This window comes from Amaranthus tricolor, chromosome 7, assembly GCF_026212465.1.
Source record: "Amaranthus tricolor cultivar Red isolate AtriRed21 chromosome 7, ASM2621246v1, whole genome shotgun sequence".
NCBI classification, from domain to species: domain Eukaryota; kingdom Viridiplantae; phylum Streptophyta; class Magnoliopsida; order Caryophyllales; family Amaranthaceae; genus Amaranthus; species Amaranthus tricolor.
In genome coordinates, this window is record NC_080053.1 from 28,911,537 (window position 1) to 28,932,132 (window position 20,596).

General features: G+C 35.3%; 2 protein-coding genes across 4 annotated transcripts; both read left to right on the top strand.

Annotated features, from left to right (window-relative positions):
- The first annotated feature begins 888 nt into the window (after positions 1 to 888).
- On the top strand, positions 889 to 7,408 carry LOC130817691 (uncharacterized). The gene is made up of 5 exons (XM_057683540.1): positions 889 to 1,315; positions 2,171 to 3,085; positions 3,367 to 3,567; positions 6,405 to 6,600; positions 6,937 to 7,408. The coding sequence occupies exons 1-5, from the start codon at positions 1,214 to 1,216 to the stop codon at positions 7,116 to 7,118; spliced, it is 1,596 nt and encodes a 531-aa protein (XP_057539523.1). The 5' UTR covers positions 889 to 1,213; the 3' UTR covers positions 7,119 to 7,408.
- Positions 7,409 to 8,329: 921 nt separating this feature from the next.
- On the top strand, positions 8,330 to 20,457 carry LOC130818795 (probable LRR receptor-like serine/threonine-protein kinase At1g06840). Of its 3 annotated transcripts, none has more exons than XM_057685005.1 (20): positions 8,330 to 8,981; positions 10,612 to 10,762; positions 11,229 to 11,300; positions 11,448 to 11,519; positions 11,673 to 11,816; positions 11,924 to 11,995; positions 12,098 to 12,169; positions 13,422 to 13,496; positions 14,228 to 14,296; positions 14,776 to 14,844; positions 14,944 to 15,015; positions 15,162 to 15,248; positions 15,440 to 15,508; positions 15,601 to 16,106; positions 16,537 to 16,695; positions 16,774 to 17,060; positions 17,200 to 17,251; positions 17,461 to 17,711; positions 18,621 to 18,755; positions 19,856 to 20,457. In XM_057685005.1, the coding sequence occupies exons 1-20, from the start codon at positions 8,846 to 8,848 to the stop codon at positions 20,195 to 20,197; spliced, it is 2,892 nt and encodes a 963-aa protein (XP_057540988.1). In that variant the 5' UTR covers positions 8,330 to 8,845; the 3' UTR covers positions 20,198 to 20,457. The 3 variants fall into 3 exon arrangements, with proteins under 3 accessions (XP_057540988.1, XP_057540989.1, XP_057540990.1); XM_057685006.1 differs by having other exon boundaries at positions 16,777 to 17,060; XM_057685007.1 differs by lacking the exons at positions 8,330 to 8,981; positions 10,612 to 10,762 and having other exon boundaries at positions 11,229 to 11,358.
- The last annotated feature ends 139 nt before the right edge of the window (positions 20,458 to 20,596 follow it).

A 20,596-nucleotide genomic window follows, 5' to 3' on the forward strand; every position in this document is an offset into this window, starting at 1 on the left:
TGAGATCTTCTTTAAGAAATAGTCTCTCACAAGAATAGCTGATGTAATTTAGTTTGTAGTTTGTTAAACAAGATATTTTAGTAATTGATTTGTGTAGATAGTTTTAATAATTTATCCAAAGTTGCAAATATTATCATCTGTTTTATTATTAGCTATATACTTTTCAAAAAGCTTTTCCCCATAAAAAAGTGTAGTAGTTATTTAAAAAGAGGTGGTATTAGGTAGTTTTAACAATTGTTTTTTGGTTGCAAATATTATTTATTGTCAAAAATAATCTTAAAATTAATTTTTTTTTTTTTAAAATTTACAATCATAATCTTTATTTTTTTGCAATTAATACCCTTAAAAATCAAATACGTATATATTGTTGTCCAATTGCTGGATTATTTCGGTGTTTAAAAAAATCGCAAATAAGCGCGACGTTTGCTTTTCAATAATATGTAAGTAGTGACAGATTCTACGTTAAGGAAAGCCATCATAATTTGGCAACTAGACAACAATACTCACGCGTTTTTATTTTTAATGGTAGTAATTTGCAAAAAATAAAGATTGTAGTTCTAATTTTGGAAATTAAGTAATTTATCTTATTTATGACTTTTTTTTTGAATAAACTTTATTTATGACTTAAAATTATATAAATAATTTGAACCCCAACAATAATGAACCCGTTGAGATAATTGAAATAACAAATAATGTTAAAATCAACGACAACAATCCATTTAAACATCTATTTTTGCACTTAAAATATTTAATTCAGTTATTTAATGTTTAAAATTTTATTTTGAATATTAAAATTTACACTTTAATCATTAAAATACGCCTTCGTATGAGACGGTCTCACTCGTATTTAATTATTTTGAGATTTTGTGATCGAGAAACGAATTCTCACAAAAGTAACTCCAGAATATCATTATTGTACGGGCCACGTCCATTATCATCTTATGGGCTGTTTGCGTCTTATGCCGAAATTTATTTGTTTCCTCCATCAAAGTTGCTCAACATTCACAAATTTTTCCTATCAAATCTCTGTACAATTTCAAATTTCAACTGCTTACTCCTGTTAATTCTGTCATATCTCGTAAAATCTCAAAAATATCAACTTTATTAAATTTTTTATTTTTTTCATTGTATTGGGCAAAGAAGAAGAATCCAGGTGAAGTATCAAATCAATAATTGACTATTCAATTTCCATCAATAATCGAAATTGAAATATATGGCGGAGGATTACCAATCCTGTTCTTCGTCAGTTGGGAACAATCTTGGTTATCCTAAAATTGAAATTGATGATTACGAACCCCGCGTTTTTCGTCCTCAGGTATTTCTATTTGGTTATGATTAGTTATTGATATATTGATTGATTAATGATAGTAGTGTGATCATTAGTTACTGAATTAGGGTTTACGTGCAGTATTCTGTTTAACTAGAAGTACGCTTTCAATCTAGGGTTTTAATCATTTGAATAACTTTGTTGTTTTTGGATAACAGATATTGATTCCCGAATTGATTTAATTTCAGCTTTTTTTCACTATTCATATGATAATTTTGTAAATTATCACTATTCAAGGAATTCTCTGTTTTGATAACCTTTCATGTTTCAATCATTCTCGGTTTTCTAGAGGAAAAACCTTTAATCATGACTTTTAGCTTTCAAAAGAATGTGTGAAACAAGGTAACTTGTTTGATACTGCAGTGATGACGTCATTGGTTGAAAGAGCTTAGAAAGCTTGTTTTATTGTATGTTCTGCTTATTTGAGATTAAGATTATCTTGCGTTAATATTAGTAGGTAGGAGTAGTTTTGTTTGTCATACCAATTACGGATTAAGAGTGTTAGCCAGGAGCGAATCAAGTGTACTTGTATTAGGTGGGCCAAACACTCACCTCCCAACCCTTGTCCTGAAGCGATTCGGATGTCATTTAATATCAATTGGGTTTTAATCAAATAGCCCGGGCCATGGCCTAGGTAGGCCGAGCCTAAATTCCAAGTGATGCTGTTGTTTTGTGAGGTTGAGTTGCACTTTTGTTTTTACACTCTTTTGTACGGTTAGCAATATTTGTATTGAATTCTACAATGCATATCATTGTATATACTGTGATATTTAAGAGGAATTTTTTTGGTGAAAGATTTGTTAATTTTACCTGATTTGGATAGTAATGCTTCTGCTTGAATAGTTTCTTGGAGAAGATAAAGAGTACAACGATGGCCGTGATGACAAAGTAGCTGATGAAGCTGGGGTAGAAGAGAAGAAAGAAATTGTGCAATCTGAAACTAAGTGTTCTTCAGATCCTGAGAGAAATAGTGATGTCTTGGATGGTGCAGTTTCTGGCAGTCAGAAGCATGGTAAATTCTTCTTTTATGATACCCCTGTTTCGGAGGAAACTGGATTTTGGATTCCTGTCTCTGTGCCACCACTGACCGAAAGCGAACATGAAAAATGGGCAACAAACCCTTCTGTGAATGGAGGTTATCTACCTGATACAGATATGGATTGGAATCATTTTATTGGGGAAAATAAGGAGCTGACAATGTGGGATGTGGTTATGGAGATCATCATCGTAGCTGGTGGGAAGGTGAAGGCGCTTGCTTCAGGGGACTTTCAGCAACAGCAACTCTCTTGGATATCAGCTAACTTCCTTGAGCATACTTGGCAGGAGATGGCTCAAACCCTGACAGAGGCAACTATAACGAATGTGCAGGAGATTTTGGAGGCTGAGCCTCCACGTTGGCTTCCTGACAGTACTTCATCAACCTGCATGCTTTGTAGCGTGCGTTTTCATCCTATCATTTGCTCCAGGCATCACTGCCGCTTTTGTGGGGGATTGTTCTGCAATGAATGCTCCAAGGGAAGGAGTCTATTGCCTGTGAAATTCCGTACCCCGGATCCACAGCGAGTTTGTGATGTGTGCTGTGTGCGTTTAGAGTCTGTCCAGGGGTATCTGATGGATCAAGTTAGTCGTGCTGCACAGTTACCTACCTATGATTTGACTGATCTCAGTACCTTGAGATCTTGGCTTAATTTTCCATGGGGTCAATCCATGGAATATGAGATTTACAAGGCAGCTAATGCACTCAAAAGCTATAGCAAGGTATCAATGCAGTTGAATTCTTAATCTCGAAAGCGATAAAAAAGGGTTTGGGCATATGTTTTAAAAGGTTCTTATGATGATTATTCTGTTACTTTTGGTTTGGAAAAAAATTTTAGATTGCTAACTTTCTTGTCCCTTTGTATAATTATGTAATGCATCAGGGTGTGTACCTTGTGGATGACTATATTACTTACAGTTTTGTTTCTCATGGTTAACTTTGATTTAATTCTTTTAATGCAAGTTGACTAAAATGCTTTTTGTTAATGCCAATACATGCACAGATTGGTACCATATCACCTGAAAAGTGCATACCAGATACCATCTTGAAGCAAGCAAAAGGCCTTGCCATTCTCACCGTCGCCAAAGTTGGTACTGTTATGACCTACAAAGTAGGTACTGGGTTAGTTGTTGCTCGAAGAAAAGATGGTTCTTGGTCTGCGCCTTCTGCCATTGCTTCATTTGGCTTGGGTTGGGGAGTTCAGGTTAGACTATTTCCTTTTTTCTTGGATGTGGCTCACAGAAGCGATTATGTTGCACTGTTTTGCTTGAGTTTATGTCCACTATTTTCCCCCAAACTTCTTTTCCTTTGAAGTATGCTACACTTTAATTATGTCTGAAGCTGGCAATCACATGTTTTCTGTCTACTTATTTCTGATGCTTATGAGACATTTATGTATCCATAAGTACCTTTTGCAACAATCTTCTGCTTCTTATATTTATAATTGTATGGAGATATGAATCTTTCTATAATGCAGCCATAGGTAAATAAGTATCTGTTGATAGTGCAGGTATACAAATAGTTTGAGGACAAAATTGCTTTTTTGCATCATGTAACTGATGTTTGGAATTTAATTTTTGTATTTTTTTTTCGTGTTAGGCACCCTTCCTTTTATATGAGGCCGGGGGGTGGGGTAGAATGAGATTTTGTGAATGCATGCATGTTCGCGTGGAGAGTTTCTTCTGTACTGTTTGAGTTTGTGCAGTGTGCTGCATCATTAAGATGCTGCTTTATTTGTTGTGTTGTTTTAAAGATTCAAGAACATTTTTTCCCTTGGGGGGGGGAGGGGTGTTTGTCCCATATATGGTTTGAAAATTTCCAAGCTGAAATTTAGAATCTCCTCAATTTTAAGTCAGCTAGGAAAGAGCTTTTTAGAGGACTATTTTCATGGATGTTGTTTCATGATTTAAGTATTTTGAGAGTATATGGTCGGTTATAGTGGGATAGTAAATGGGAAGTAAAGGAATTGGAGGGATGAATTACTTCTATAATCTATTCGGTGGATTTTTTTAATCTCTTCAAGATTGGAGTGATTGGAACTTGGAATATAAACTCTCCCGTTACATATGTTTGAGAGTTGCTGCGACGTTAAATCCGTCAAACAAAGTAATTAAGTAATAAGTTAATTACTTCAAAAAAACTAGTAAGAACTATCAACTAAAAGTACCTCATATAGTGCTTACTATAATAGCTATGGCTCTATTATTGCATAATAACTATAGTTCAACAACAAAAATGCAATTATAAGTTTAAAAGGCTCCTTATGTGATTTGATTCCAAAAATTTGTCACCACATTTGCCGCAATTTGCGTTATCACTCCGTTATAGCTGTTTTCCGCAACACCATGACCGTTTCCGCAAATGCATCAGTGACCGCAATTTTTTTCCCATGGATCGGAAGGGTTATTTATCTCTCTTCGCTCTCCTTCTCTACACTCCCCTCTCATCCCTTTCCCTTTTTCCTAATTTGTTATTTAAACAAGCTGTTGAGGATGGAGGTAATATGATGTACATTAGATACTATTTTATAGACAAGCCAAATGCCAATGAAAATAATCTTTGTTTTTAAAGGAATGTGAACTTTGACCATTGGTTTAACAAGAACATTCTGCTTGCTTATGACTTATTATATACTACCCGCCAAGGAACATTTTAACTTTGCTCTTTGATGTCATCTCTTATGGATAAGTAGGGATTATATGGAGAATCATGTGAATTGTGACCATCGAAAAATGAGGGTATGGGGATTTGTGATGGAAGATTTCGAGAACAAGCGTTAATTTTAAAATTTGATTGCCTTTCCAATTTCCATGAAATAACTTGTTTGGTAAAGGAAAAATTTGTACACCATGAAATATGAAATCTTGGTGAACATCCTGCAAGAAGGCGCAGCTAGCATTCCCTCTAATTGGTAATTCTTAATGCCAGTGAATTCAATACTTGCAACTGGAATTTAGACATCTACTCAATTTTCTGGATTACCACCATTGAGGGTAAATTTTAGGGATTGCTATTTACAACCAGTGAGGACCAATGTGACCAGCGGCATTGATATTCGTCACCTAACTTCTGTTTTCAAGGATCAAATCCACTAATCCGGTCATACTTGATTCGCCAACAATCTTAAACCTTATGATTGGGAGCTAAGCTTTTGGATCCTTATTAAGTGGGCCCCTCTTCTCTAATCCTTCTACAGGGAACTTAGGAACCTTTAAATTATGCCCTCTGCAGCCCTGATTTTCTCACTTTCCTTGAATCAGATATGTAGAGCCGACATTTGAGGAAGGCAAGCAAGGACTTTGCAAGTTCACCATCCAAAATCAGTTTAATGGAATTTCCCATCGTTTTCTGGAAATTTCCCTAGTCAGCAAGACTCCTCAAAACTGGCATCTCCAAATTAAGAAAGAGATGAACCCTTTGGAAACTCCTGGAGCATGCAAATTGAATTGAATATTCTTGGAAGAATGCTTTCCAAAAAAATTAGAGAAACGAAGACAGCACACCAAATACAATTCAAACCATAGTGCAAAACAAGGTCACATCACATCATGTCGGCCGTGTTGTAAAGCTTTTGAAATCTATATCGTAAAGGTGTCAAAAATTGTGCTTTAGGGAAGTTCAAAGGATATCTCATGGTTTTGGCCAATATTTGGTGGTACGACAACTGCTTCACCCGGTTATTACTTCTGTTATCATATCACGACCAATACCGTATTTTTGCATTTTGAACGAACTATGTTTGATGCATTACTCAATTAGTAATAAATTGAAGTAAATAAGACTGGTGTACTAACCATCGTCTCGCAATTGGAAATCGATGTGTTCATCTGAAAATTAATCTTGTTATTTTTTTATGATCTCTGTTTGTCTTTTTGTTCAATACATCATTATCACACATTGAAAATTTATTTTCTTTTGTATTGTGTTTATTTGAAACCTTCTCGAATCTCGACCTTATATGTTCCTCAATTTAGGGGTAACTGCAGAGCAAATGAGGTCTTAATTTATAGATGCTGATGGGCCAATGGCTATATTTTTCAGGTAGGTGGACAATTTACAGATTTTATAATTGTGCTGAGAACTAGTGAAGCGGTCAAAATGTTTGGAGGAAACATGCACATTTCTTTTGGTGCTGGAATGAGTGCTGCTGCTGGTTCTGTGGGAAGGTCTGCAGAAGCTGATATCCGTGCTGGAGATGGAGGTTGTGCAGCTTGCTATACATATAGCTGCAGTAAAGGTACATTGCTGCAAAAAACTTGGCCAAAATAATTGATTTGTAGAGAATGATCAGTTGAGCGTTTTTGTTTGAAAGATCTTGGTTTATCTGTTAAGTTGGAGAGCTGCCGACTCTAGTAATATATATAAGTATCTACCAATATCACAGGATTTGCTAATTGTCTCATGAATTGCAAATCGAACAAAGCAAGTTATTGGTTTTAGGCTATTTGCATCATTTCGAGTGAATTGTGAATTCAAAAGGCAAACTAGCTAGTGAATTTTGTATCACTAATATCCACCACAACCAAATTGTACTCATATTTGTTTTTATTGCTTAATATGATTGTATGTGCAGGTGCTTTTGTTGGTTGTTCTCTTGAGAGTAATTTCGTAACAGCTCGGTACAAAGAAAATTCTAGATTTTATGGTAATTCATCGTTGAAGGCATCCGACATTTTGCTCGGGACATTGCCAAGACCTCCTGCTGCCGCTATCCTTTACGATGCTCTTTCAGATTTAAATCAGAAATTGGATTGATTATGTTCTGAATCTTGTATATATTGCCTCTTTCTCAAAAAAAAAAAAGATTCAATTGTAGATTCTCAGTCTCCTAAGCCCTAATTCTTGAAATTAGGCTATCTCATTGATTATTATTATTTTACAAGTTTGATTGGATTGTACAGCATAACAGCAATGTTTTGGGAAAGTGATTTATGTTTCACTTAAATTTGTTGGAAGTTCAACTTGATTGTAAATATCAACATCATATATGGCCGAAAGGTTGAATGCTTGATTTATTTATGGGAAACATTGGTACTCAACTTATACTCATTCGTTCATATTTATTTGTTACTTTGAATTTGATACATTGTGGTTTCCGATTTGAGAATTTTTTCGTTACCATATCAAATTCATGTAAGATAAGTTTATTGAGTTTATGAGGCAAGTTTATTGAATTTTTTGATTTAAGTTAGAAGTATTTTACTATGATTTAATAGGGTGAAAAAACTATTATGTTTAAAATTGAATGTTTTATTAAATAATGCATCAAGTTTAAGAGAAAAAAAGAAGGGGATTATATGAGATTTCATGGGAAGAGTGCGTAGGGGAAAAATAATAATTTAACGTCAATTGTAAATAGTTGAAATGTTTTATAAGAATATGTCTAACGAGTAAACAGAACATTAGATTAATAGGAGGGAGTATAAAATTATTAATATTTTTAATATAAATTCATTAAATTCATGATTTAATGAAGTGGGAATTTGAGTTTTATTAAGGCTCTTTCCATACAAGCTATTTGTATGAGTAATTGTTTTTTGAATGAGTTTTTAGTTATCTCACTAGCTATAAATGTGAGTAATTAAAGATGTATAATTATAGATGTTAAATATTCAATTATTAACTAGTAGTGTAAATTCATTTTATTTGACAAAAATAATGATTATGGTATCTGTTAGAATACACTCAACAAGTTCTAACGCTCTGAAAGACAAACACTACTTACTACTTAACGGAGATTGACATTTTTCTAAAAAATAATATTTTAACCTCGTTAGACGATCAAAAATTAATTAAATAAGTACTAATATATCATTCGGGGTTATCGGGTTGATTTCAAGTTAGGTGTTTCGGGTCAATTTAAAAATCGAATTTTGTGTCTAATTTTATTTTACATAGTTGTTCGGTAACAAGGTCGAATAAATTTCGGATAATCGGTTCAAAGAGTTTTGCTTTAAGGAACATTTCTTTTAGCCATGGCGGGAATTTTCATTTTTCTTTTTCTTACTCTATTCTCAAAGGTTATGAAATTAGGTAGCCGCCATGCGCCAGCAGTAGAATCTAACGGTCCCAGGCATAGCTACCTGCAACAAAAGTCAAATTCACACCCTGAAACCCTAAATACCGTAAAAATTCAAGCTTATGAATAAAAGATAATAGCAGTTGAAAACACAATCTTAATTCTTATAGTGACTTGGTCAATTCAAGTTTCAACTACCCAGTACTCACATCAAATCAATTAATATCTAATTCTTTTCATAAGATGGTGGAAAGTGGGAAGTTGGAAATTTTAATGAATTTCAATGATTTTTCTCAAGCTTTAATCTTTCATTGGTTAATTCCTTCATTCTTTTGTGGGATTTCCTTTCACCATCATTTTCATGTAATACACACACTTAACCTACTTTCTTCGACTGTTTCAAAGGTGGGTTTAAATTTTGATGTTATCTGTGTGTTTCTCATTCACCATTTGAAGGGAAGATATGAAGTGGGTAACTCAAGAATTTTGCTGTTTCAAGAGGATTCAGATTCATATTCAGATTCTGATGGTGTTTTTGGTGATCATTTGTGGGTTTCTGTTTGTTAGAGCTGGAGCTCAAATTACTGACCCAGATGAAGGTCAGTTTTTCTGTTTGTTTAGATTCTTTTGTTGGGATTTGGAATTGTCTTTTTTAGGGGTCCTACAGTTGTATAAATGAGAAGAGTACAAAATGTTAGAAGAGCAAAAAATATTCAGCTGTTACGAACTTGGATGATGTTATCATTTGTATGGATAAGTTTGCGTGTATCCGATTATAAAACCCGCCTTGGTGGGAGTCGCTTAATAGCATAGAGTTAATAGGATGTTGAAATAAGAAGCAAGTTAGGGTTTAAAGATTGAAACTTTGTCCCTACAACAACCAAGAACAATGGTAGGGGTGTTCTAGATTGTGAAACAACTTGCAAGTATGAACTAAGATGAAAAGTAATAAGAAATAAAGCAATAAACAAGACACACATAGTTTACGAGGTTCGCCCAATGTGGGCTACGTACTCGGTGTAGGTTAGCTTTGATTATATTATAGAAAATCAATGAAGGTCTTCAAGAACTCTTACAATGGAGAGATTATGCTAGAGAAGAAAAGAGGAGAAAGAGAGGGTGTGTGCTTGGTCTTAGGGTTAGAATCAACATGGGGTTGTGTGTTACATCCTCTATTTATGCAAAGAATGATTGGCCAATGATTTGTATGAAAGCCCATATGATAAACGACTTAGGTGGGCGGGAAGATAATGTCGCAGCAAAACAGGGGGAAGCACCTGACGACATGCTCGTTCGAGCAATTCCCCAAATCATTTACTGTCTCCTCGCTTCCAAGTGCCTCGTCCGAGCACTGGTAGCCTTGCATTTGTTAGGATTTTCGGGTACCCGAGTAAAATTTGGTACAACATTTTCTTCGTGGTAGTATTTGCTTTGTAATACTATGTGTATTGTGTTTAAATTTTAAAAATTATCATTAATGTTATAAAAAGATTGACCCTTGACATAAGATGCAAATTATTAGACAAAGAGCTTGTTACAAAGTGCTTGTGCTTCAACTTTGATACTTAGTTCCCTAGAAGAATAATGATTAGGAAACAGGAATTTCGGGGGTGTCGTGTGGAGGTATTGGACCTATAATGCTTGGTTTTTTATTGTCAAATTGTTAAATAAAAAGGGACTTCACTGATGAACAAAATGTGCCCGTGAGCGGTTAGTAGCTCGACCATGGAAGGAAGTTTTTGGAGTTTGTGGTTGGATTGAATAGTAGAAGCTAGCTTAATAATCTCAGACTCTCAGTATGAATTTAACCTTTTCCACTAGTTTGGGAGGTTAAATCTTAGCAGTCTTATCCTTATCCAATTTTGACTGGTTATGAGGCTCTTTTTGAAGAATTGCAAACTCTAGGCATTAATTTAGTCCCGTTTACTTTTAGTTTTAGGTATATTTCCGCCGAGTAATCTGCTACTTTTGGTGGTTTGTCAATGTGATTAGTGTGTTGTATGTCAGGAGATCACATTTGTGAATACCTGTTCTTTAAATAAGGTTTAACAAGATCATTTTATACTGCAATACATATGACTGGTTTGAAGTATTCATCCAACATTAGTGACGCGTGTTTTGTAAAGTCAGGTTTTGACAAGTTTTCTTGTAATACAAAGTTTTGATAAACTCATGACGTTCTCTAAATTACACACTTGAGTTTCTTAGACATGATTTTCTTATCCACAGTCAACGCATTGAGAGCAATTAAAAGAAATTTAGTCGACCCGATGAAGAATTTGAGCAATTGGGACAGCGGAGATCCTTGCATGTCCAATTGGACAGGCATTGTGTGTTACAACAGCACATTGAAAGATGGTTATTTGCATGTACTGGAACTGTAAGTCTTTCGTCTAAGCTTATATTTTTGTAGAATTAAGATCATGTCGGAAAGTGTTGCTTGTTCTCTTTCGTGAATTACTGTGCGTTATGAGGGGCTTATTATGGCTGCCTCCCACAACCAGAACTTAAGGAAATACTTCTATGACTGTACATAACCTTCTCATTTAGAATGCATCGAACCTATGTTACTCGGACTTTTCGTTTTGCATCACATACCCGTGTCCGATCCTTGATGCTCGAACATTGGTATGACAAGACACTTCATTCTAGGCATAAAATTGAATATTCAAACGTATTCGACACTTGAACACGTACCAGTATCCGACATCAGTCCCCCAGTCCAAGTAAATAGCATCGAACAGTAGCTCAAAAATGGCATTTGTATTATCTGATAAACAGCACTTTTATTGTTTAGGACGTATTGTCATTTTTAAAACAGCAAGTTATCTTCCTTTTCTTTGCAGGAAACTCCTCCGTTTGAACCTATCTGGATCATTATCACCAGAACTTGGCAGCTTATCGTACCTGAAAATACTGTGAGTCCAACCACAGAGTTGAACTTTATTGATGCGTCCATAGTCTTTTTTCTACAAGGTTTTCATATTACTCGGTGTTCTCTAGTGATACATTTCAGTTTATACTACTTTGTTTTTTGATCTTTTGTACGCTTTGATATTTTGCAGGGACTTCATGTGGAACAAAATAAGCAGGAGCATACCCAAGGAGATAGGAAACATCAAAACTTTGGAACTCTTGTAAGCTACTTTACCTCTAAGGCTCACAATTTCGTAGTTTGTATCACCATTAGTTTTAGACTTCTATTCATTATTACTGTTTTTATTTCCTCGTCTCATTAGTCAATCTTTCTTTGATAATACTACTTTTTACATATATTTATGGGTGTGTAGGCTCTTGAATGGAAATCAGCTGACAGGTCCCTTGCCAGAAGAGCTTGGCTATCTTCCAAATCTTGATCGTATCCAAATTGATCAAAACCAAATATCAGGGGAGCTACCAAAATCGTTTGCCAACTTGAATAAAACAAAGCACTTGTAAGTGTTTTATTTATTTATTTATTTGTTATTGTTGTACCTGTTATGCGTTATGTGTCGCCCTTTTGAGACTCACTGTCCACTGCAATTTCTCACCCTACTGGCAGCCATATGAACAACAATTCTATTAGTGGCCAAATCCCTCATGAATTATCAAGGCTGCCCAAACTTGTTCACTTGTAAGTTAATTACTTTTTCCCTTATGTAGTATATGCATGTTTCATACTATAACATTTGTTGTATTATTTCTTTTTTTTTTTTACTAATGAATTTGTTTGCAGCTTGCTTGACAATAACAACCTTTCAGGACATCTTCCTCCGGAGTTTTCTGAACTGCCCAATTTGCTGATCATGTAATGTTTTCCAACTTACTTTTCTCTTTGATTTTTCCTTTTACTTAACTCTTTTCTTTTTTTTTTAAAAAAAATTTTTTTTTTGCTGGGGGGTGGGGTGATCTCATGGTGAACTTCCCCATTTTGTCACGAATGAACACAAAATTTAGAAGTTCTTTTGCAAGATACGAGATGTTTGTTAGCTAGAACATGTATTAAAATACTAACTAGAACAATTCGAGTGATCTTGTTAAGGAAATTGGGTAGGGCCAAGATAGGACCAAATGGAATATAATCATTGGTACTAACACTCGTACTTATTGGTTTATTTTGCTTCATGTAGTTGACTCCATGTTTGTGGATACTGACATTATGGTTAGCATACTCGATCATTATATCACATTCTTTTGGCATAATACATATAGAGACCTCTTTGGCTACTTCCCTACATCATAGAAAGTTGATGCGTAAAGTATAAAATTAGCTTATAATGGTACAATTTGACACAATTATATGAATAGATGACTCACTTATAATCAATAAGCTCACTCCACACTGTTTTTCCTAGGTAGAAAAAGAAACATAATAAAAAAACCAGTCCAGATTTACACAAATGGGTCAGCGCTACAAATTTGGTACATACCAACTAACATCAAAGACACTTTGTTGAAATTGATCCTTTGCCATCTCTTAAAGATCAAAAGAATGTCTTATATAAACAACATTTCGTCACTACATTTCATTAATCATTACTGCAATTCCATTAAATGTCTCCCATCTAGGCGAGGTTTGAAGTGCCAATGTGAGCAATCTTACCCTTATTAATAAAGAAATTGTTTCCAATTTACCCTTGATAGAAAATATCATCTGCACGTGATTTGATAAGTCGTTTTACTATAGTCAATTATAATCCAGACCAAAGAAATATAAATCTTCGGCTCCATTAGACATTGTGATCTTATATAATAAATACTTAAAAATCTATGTCATCAGCCAGTTCATTTAGAAGCTTGTGGGCCTCCACTAAATGTTTCCGAGAAAAACTAAAAGGAAGATTGGAGACTCAAGTTCTTGGTTGCCTTTTCACGGTATATGGAGCTTTCAAACTGACCTTTATGGAGCAATCATTAATAGAGCACAAGTAATGGCATGCCATGCCATTTGTACATTCCAACTTGTGATCTTTGTACCAATATGCCTATATTCTATCTCTAAAGGCCTTGGATTAGTATTCTAATAATGATTAAATTTTGGTATTTATCGTTTTTTGCAGGCAACTGGACAACAATCACTTTGACGGGACTACTATTCCTGCAAGCTATGGCAACATGCCGAAGTTGTTGAAATTGTAAGATCGTGATGTTTTCTTATTATAATCTCATACTAATTCCTCCATCTATAACATACTAAATTTTAATATTTTATTTGCACCATGTTATAACGAATGCTACCTTCTTTCCATTCAAATGAAAATCGCAATAGAAATTCACTTGACTGAAGTTTGATGATTTGTAGAGTTATGAAATTATTTGTGAAGGATAAAACAGCTTGCTGTTATAACATAATGACTGTAGCAGGGGCCTGTCATGAAGGGCTAGGAAGGGGTAACATAGGATTCAGTAAAAAATGATACTTAGCAATTAGTTAAGTTGGAGGGAATAAAAGGTAGGGATAATTAGTGTAAATAGAGGGGAAGGGAAGGGAATTAAGCATTCATTCAACTAATAGTTTTAAGTGGAGTTTAATACTCTTTTGGAGAGAACAAGCCTCTCGAATGCTTGTGTACTATCTCTGATAATCGTTCTTGGTTACAGTCGTTCTTCGTTAAACATTTTCATTTACATTCAATTTCTACAATCAGTGATTTGTTTTTTGTCATTCAATTTGTTCATTCATACAGTTTCTTCTTCTGCCAAATACTGATATCTACTTATGGCTAAGTCATTCCATGACAGGGCCTTGAGTCCTCAATTCAACTCATTTTCCAAATCTAAGATGTGGAACAAATTACCTTTTAATCTTTGTGCGACATTTCAAACTTTGGGATTATTACTATCTTAATTTTTGTTGTTTAACCAGGAGTTTGAGGAACTGCGGGTTACAAGGACCAATTCCTGACTTGAGCAAAATACCACAACTTAGTTATATGTAAGTTTAAATTCTTTTTTCCGCTTAAGTGAAAACCATTCCTACATATTTCAGTTACATCTTTAGTTAGTTACATTGACATCCCTCCCCCTCCCCCTCCCCACCCCCAACTAGAAAAGAAATTTTAGTGAATTTTTAACAAGGAAAATTGATATTAATAATCCAACCTTTTATCCATCCGCTGTGAATGATCCCAACTTTGGGTTATTTTTAGTATGCTGATAACAAACTAAGGGCAAAGGTTGAATTATTATAAAATAAAAGGTTATGCTGATAGCAAACTAAGGGCAAAGGTTGGATTATTAAAATATATTCCAAAGGTGGGATTATTCACGGCGAATGGGTGAAAGGTTGGATTATTAATATCAATTTTTCCTACAACTGATATTCCCCTGTCTTTTAATCGCCCATTCTGTTCCGTAGATGTTAAACTAACACTCACGGACTCATGTATGAGTTTCATGTTGTTTGAGTTGCAGAGACCTCAGTTCAAATCAGTTGAATGGCACAATACCAACTAACAAGCTTTCAGATAATATGACCACTATGTAAGCTTGTCCTACTGGGAAAAGGCGCACTTTTTATACCCATATATCCTTATGCGAATCTATTTTTGAATTTTTACTTGAATTCTTGGAACTTTGCAGCATATTATCGGACAACAAACTTTCTGGAACTGTGCCCGTCAATTTTTCGAAGCTTCCTTACATTGAGAAACTGTAAATCTGGCGCCTTTTTACCCTTTTTTTTTTTTTTTTTTTTTTGTATTCTGTCACAAATTGATTTCTAGTAGCTCTGGTTACTTTGTTGTTACAGAGTCTTCATCAGGATTTATCACAAAATTTATGTACTTTGTTTGTTGCAGGTCGTTTGCCAATAATGAACTGAGTGGATCCCTTCCTTCCTCCATTTGGCGAAATAGAGTTTTAACTGGAGTTCATAAACTTGTATTGTAAGTTATAACAACATATCTTAATGTTAGATTCTATATACCCTTTTCAAGATTCATGGCACATTTGCATGCATTACAAATCTTACAATCCTTGCTTGATATTTTGTGTAATTTTATCATTTTTTTTATGATCGTGATTTTTATGTAAATTGCATATTCCTTTTGACCAATATGAGTGTCTGACACTGCAGGGATTTCCGAAACAATAAGCTGTCAAACATTTCCGGGATTGCCAACACTCCGCCGAATGTTACCCTTCTGTAAAATAAGAACTTTCAAACTATTTTATTGATTATATCATATTTATTGAGCTTGTTCGTAATTCTTACTTTTTCCTAATTGCAATACTCAGGCTTCAAGAGAATCCTTTGTGCTCAAGGACAGATTTCAGCCAGTTCTGTAATTTAAAAGGAGAAAACGACACCGAGAGCTTCAAAACTTATAATTATTCCTTTTCTTGTCCTAGCGATGCATGTCCAACAGACTATGAGTACCCTTCTACTTACCCAGTTCCTTGCTTCTGTGCTGCACCTTTAATTGTTGAATATCGTTTAAAAAGTCCCGGATTTACCCGCTTTGATGCTTACCAGAATGGGTTTCAGGAGTACCTATCTTCTGGTCTTAGGTTACTTTCCTATCAGTTAGACCTTCAGTCATTCATTTGGCAAGAGGGCCCTCGGCTGAAATTGGATTTCAAACTTTTTCCTGCTTACAATGCCACCAATAAAACTCATATTTTCAATTCGACCGAAGTTCAGCGTATCTTGGGCATGTTTACTGGATGGCAGGTTCCTGATAATGATACTTTTGGACCGTATGAACTGCTTGGCTACACGCTACTCGATCCTTATAAGTCAGGCATGTCTAGATTTCTCAACCTTTTGTATACTATATGCTTCTTTTTCCTGGGTCAGTTTGCTCTAGTAGTTTAGTATGAAAAGACTGAATTATCTTAAGTGTAATTTCCTCCCGTAAAGACTAAATTATCTTCCATTTCGGTTATCTCCTGTTTTTTAGCAAACCCATGAAAAGAAACAGTAGTGGTTTACTATGAACCTTGCATAGATTTACATACTACAGTGCTGTATTGGAAAATTTTCGAGAAAACAGCATATGGACTCTGTTTCAGTAGTTATGCAGCCTTTTTCAATCAGCTCATATAACTTTGAACTTTATCGAGATTGATTTTTTGAAAAGTTTCTTTATGTTTTACCATGCCATTTGACATTTGTATAGGCAATTTTAATGCTTGGAATAGCACCTTATCGGGTTTTATGATATAATGTAGAATTCATTGTACCATCAAAGTCTGTCACCTTAAGCACTGGAGCAGTGGTTGGTATAGTACTCGGGACGTTAGCTTTTGCAGTTACCTTATCAGCAATTGTGGCATTTTATATTTATCGCCGATATGCAAGAAAATACCATGCTGGTCCAAGCCGTCGAGGTAACAACTATTTGCAATCAGTCATTTAAATAACTATTTTTTCAGGTACCAATCAACTTCTATCTGTATGTATTGTAGCAGTGTCGAGAAACCCCGTCAAAATTGATGGAGTAAAGGGATTTAGTTATGAGGATATGGCCGTTGCTACCAACAACTTTTCTGACTCCCAAATAGTAGGGCAAGGCGGATATGGAAAGGTCTATAAAGGTATTCTTGGTGATGGCACTGTCGTTGCTATTAAACGTGCCCAAGAAGGATCATTACAAGGCGACAAGGAGTTTTTTACGGAAATAGAGTTACTATCAAGGCTACATCATCGGAATCTCGTTTCTTTGGTAGGCTATTGTGATGAAGAAGGTGAACAGGTATTCATCTTTTTAACACTTCTCTGAGTTAGTTTTACCTTAATGCTTTCCCTGAGTGTACGCGCTCATATCACTCGTAGATAAATACTATCGAGCAGAACTCGCAAGAATCACCTACTATTTGGACTTGTTCTTGCAGATGCTGGTTTATGAATTCATGCCAAACGGAACTCTAAGAGAACATATTTCGGGTATGAATGTTGTACTTCCGCTGTATTATTTTACTTTTCATTGTTGTACACAAAATCAATGATATATCAAGTGATAAACACGGTCTATTCATATTTTAGTGACACATATTTTACTTAAATCATAGTGAGTAAAACATTTTTCTATGAGAGTCTTATCGGTGCTTTTGATGTTTATTTGAGGTACTAATCGGTTTTATTTCTTTCAACAGCTAAGACCAAAAAACCTTTGAATTTCTCTACAAGATTAAGAATCGCTCTAAATTCTGCTAAGGGGCTCCTCTACCTGCATACTGAAGCTGATCCTCCTATAATTCACCGGGATATAAAGGCCACAAATATCTTATTAGACTCAAAAAATATGGCCAAGGTTGCTGATTTCGGACTGTCACGGCTCGCACCAGTTCCAGACATTGAAGGACTTACCCCAACGCATGTGTCTACAGTTGTGAAGGGGACGCCGGTATGTTTCTTACTGTAGCACCTTGTCTTGCCACTTGAGTGTTCCTTCTATATGACAATTTCTAGATTTTTACATGTTTATGTATCATATGAAGCTACTAAAAGACCAAACTATTTAATGTACACAATGTTAACACAAAACAATTCCCGTCAAATTATCAGAATTCAGTAATACGGTTAGAGACACCAACTGAGTGCTGCCCGTGCCTATATTAGGAAGCGAAGAATAAAAACCCTTATACTAGATGATTGTTAATAATAAATGGTGGTTAATAAACTTAACATGGTATCCGAGCCGATGGTTTGATCAAAAATTAAAATGGCAGGTCCGAAATGAATAGCGTTCCTACCCTAATTGATTACTCCCACATGCGAATTTGACGGGGATTTGCATGCGAGGGAGGGTGTTGGGTTGATTTATCCCACATTGATGAATTAAAGATGGTGTGCACACTTATAAGTCATTGGAGCCTTCCCTCCCATTGCCATATGGTTTTGGGATGGTATCTCCTTGCCTTATGCAGTGTGTGCAGCTCGTTATTTTCCGAATATATGCTGGCATTGACAATAGGTCCAACTAAACTTAACTGTTGAAGTTTTACGAAGAAAAATGCATTTTTTTACTGTACAGTAGCATTACAAAATGATGATTATTATCTATCGATTGTATTATAGATAAGTGATCCCCAGATTGAAGTATTTAGTTACTAGAGCTCTCTATTTGCCTAACTGAAAAGTGAGATTATGGTGACTGATTCATCATTTTATGACCCAGATTCAATTCAACTAATGAAGTTGTTCAACATAAAAATTCTAGGTTGCCTACCTGGATGAATTGCCCTGACATAAAGCTATCAAAACCGAACGGATCGCTTTCACGTAAACTAATATTCTTTGATGCTTTTTGCAGGGGTATCTTGATCCAGAATACTTCTTAACCAATAAGCTCACAGATAAAAGTGATGTTTATAGCCTTGGAGTTGTCTTTCTAGAGCTTTTGACAGGAATGCATCCAATTTCCCATGGCAAGAATATCGTTCGAGAGGTATCTATCTGTACCCTCAATTAGTGTGTGCTTTGCACTTCATATAGTTTTGTGACTGTTTTTGAGTCTGTTATTGAGGAATATGTTTTACCTTGCTTCTCTCTGAAAATTGGCTAGGATTCACATTTGATCAATGCTCCTCCCCTTGATTTTTCAATCATAATTCATATACATTACTCACGTCTCTCTCATTTCGATGGAGCAGAAGATTTGTAGTTATTTTTGGTTTCGGTTCATAATAGACTATATTAAAATGGCTCATTAATCATGTGTACTCTCTGTTATCACTAACAAAGGTATGATTGCGTATATGGGTGAAGCCACAAAGGGGCTGATGGGTGCCAGACCCCCGCGGGCCACCCTCGTGGTCCATTTATTTCAAATTTAACCCGACAGATTTTTTAATTATATACTAGTAGGTAACTATTAGGAGTAAAAAATAATTGGCGGTTCAATGGTTAGGGAAGCTTTAATATTGCATTGGGTCCGTTAGACTTAGAGGTTCAAGTCTTATCAGCAACTTTTAAATATTATTTTTGCTTTGTATATTTTCGGCCCCTTATTTTTTATTTTCTGGCATTGCCCCTGGTTGTGTACACCTGACCTCCCGAACCCCGCGTGGTCTGCTCAATGGCATTGAGATTATAAAATGATGTTGTTGAATTCATATACTCCCTCAATCGTAGAGCTTAGGACACCGAGTTTAAGAGGAAGAAAGCTTTTTTTAAAAAGGTTTTGTTAACTTAGCTCTAGGGCATCCCAAAATGGTATATCAGCTCTTGGATGTATGGAGTACGTACTTCTCAACTAACCTTGCTTTCCACTCTCACCCACAAGTAACTAATTTTGGCAACACAAAATTTTAAATGACACGATCTCATGGTAAGACTATCTATATTGGGCTGACTCATGTACATTTAATCTATTAAAGTGATCACTTACAATTTTAAAGTAATCAATAAGAAAAATAGGCTAATTACATGGTACGTCTCATGCAAGAATTGGTGTTTTAGAATTTATAATTTAACATGTATGTTTGGGTAAATTTCTGGCCAAGAAACCATCTAATATAGCTATCTTTTCTGTGTATTTGATAATAGGTAACTGTGGCACATCAGTCTGGTACTATATTTTCTGTGATTGATGAACGAATGGGAGCTTATCCTTCAGAATGCGTAGAGAAATTTGTGAACCTTGCACTTAGATGTTGTCAAGACGAGACAGATGCAAGACCTAGGATGATGGATATTGTCCGAGAACTAGAAAATATTGCAAGTTTAATGCCTGATTCGGAGACGATATCAGAATCTTCAACAAGTTTAAACTCAGGCAACATCACTTCGCCAAGTTACTCGTATGCTGTAAAAAACCCGTACGTCTCCTCTGATATCTCCGGTAGCAACCTTGTTAGCGGAGCTGTTCCCGAGATAGCTCCTAGATAAAATGATTGTGATGAGCATATTTCCGATGCTTCTGTATAGAGGGATATTAAATAGAACTCCTACGAGATAACGAGAATGTTTCTAATCAGTCAAACGTTGTGGAATGTTTAGATGTCTGATTTTTTATGGTATCTATAAGAGTTACTGTACAAAAACAAGACTGCATTGCATCAGCTACGTTGTTAAGGTTTTTAAAAGAACCAAACAAATATTCCCAAGTTGTAAAGGTATAAAAACCGCATTTGAGTCGATTCAAGAGATATCTCATGCTTTAAGCCGTTGTTTGACGTTACGATAACAGCATCACTTACATCTCATGCTTTGAGCCGATATTTGACATTATGATAACCGCATCACTTCGTCAACGTACTTTTGCACTCTAGGCCAAGCAAGAGTTTA

Coding starts and splice junctions, on each gene's coding strand:
- LOC130817691 (XM_057683540.1), top strand. CDS start 1,214: ATGGCGGAGGATTACCAATCCTGTTCTTCGTCAGTTGGGAACAATCTT. Junction 3,086..3,366: donor CACTCAAAAGCTATAGCAAG/GTATCAATGCAG, acceptor ATACATGCACAG/ATTGGTACCATATCACCTGA. Junction 6,601..6,936: donor TACATATAGCTGCAGTAAAG/GTACATTGCTGC, acceptor TTGTATGTGCAG/GTGCTTTTGTTGGTTGTTCT.
- LOC130818795 (XM_057685005.1), top strand. CDS start 8,846: ATGAAGTGGGTAACTCAAGAATTTTGCTGTTTCAAGAGGATTCAGATT. Junction 15,249..15,439: donor GGAGTTCATAAACTTGTATT/GTAAGTTATAAC, acceptor CTGACACTGCAG/GGATTTCCGAAACAATAAGC. Junction 16,107..16,536: donor ACTCGATCCTTATAAGTCAG/GCATGTCTAGAT, acceptor GATATAATGTAG/AATTCATTGTACCATCAAAG.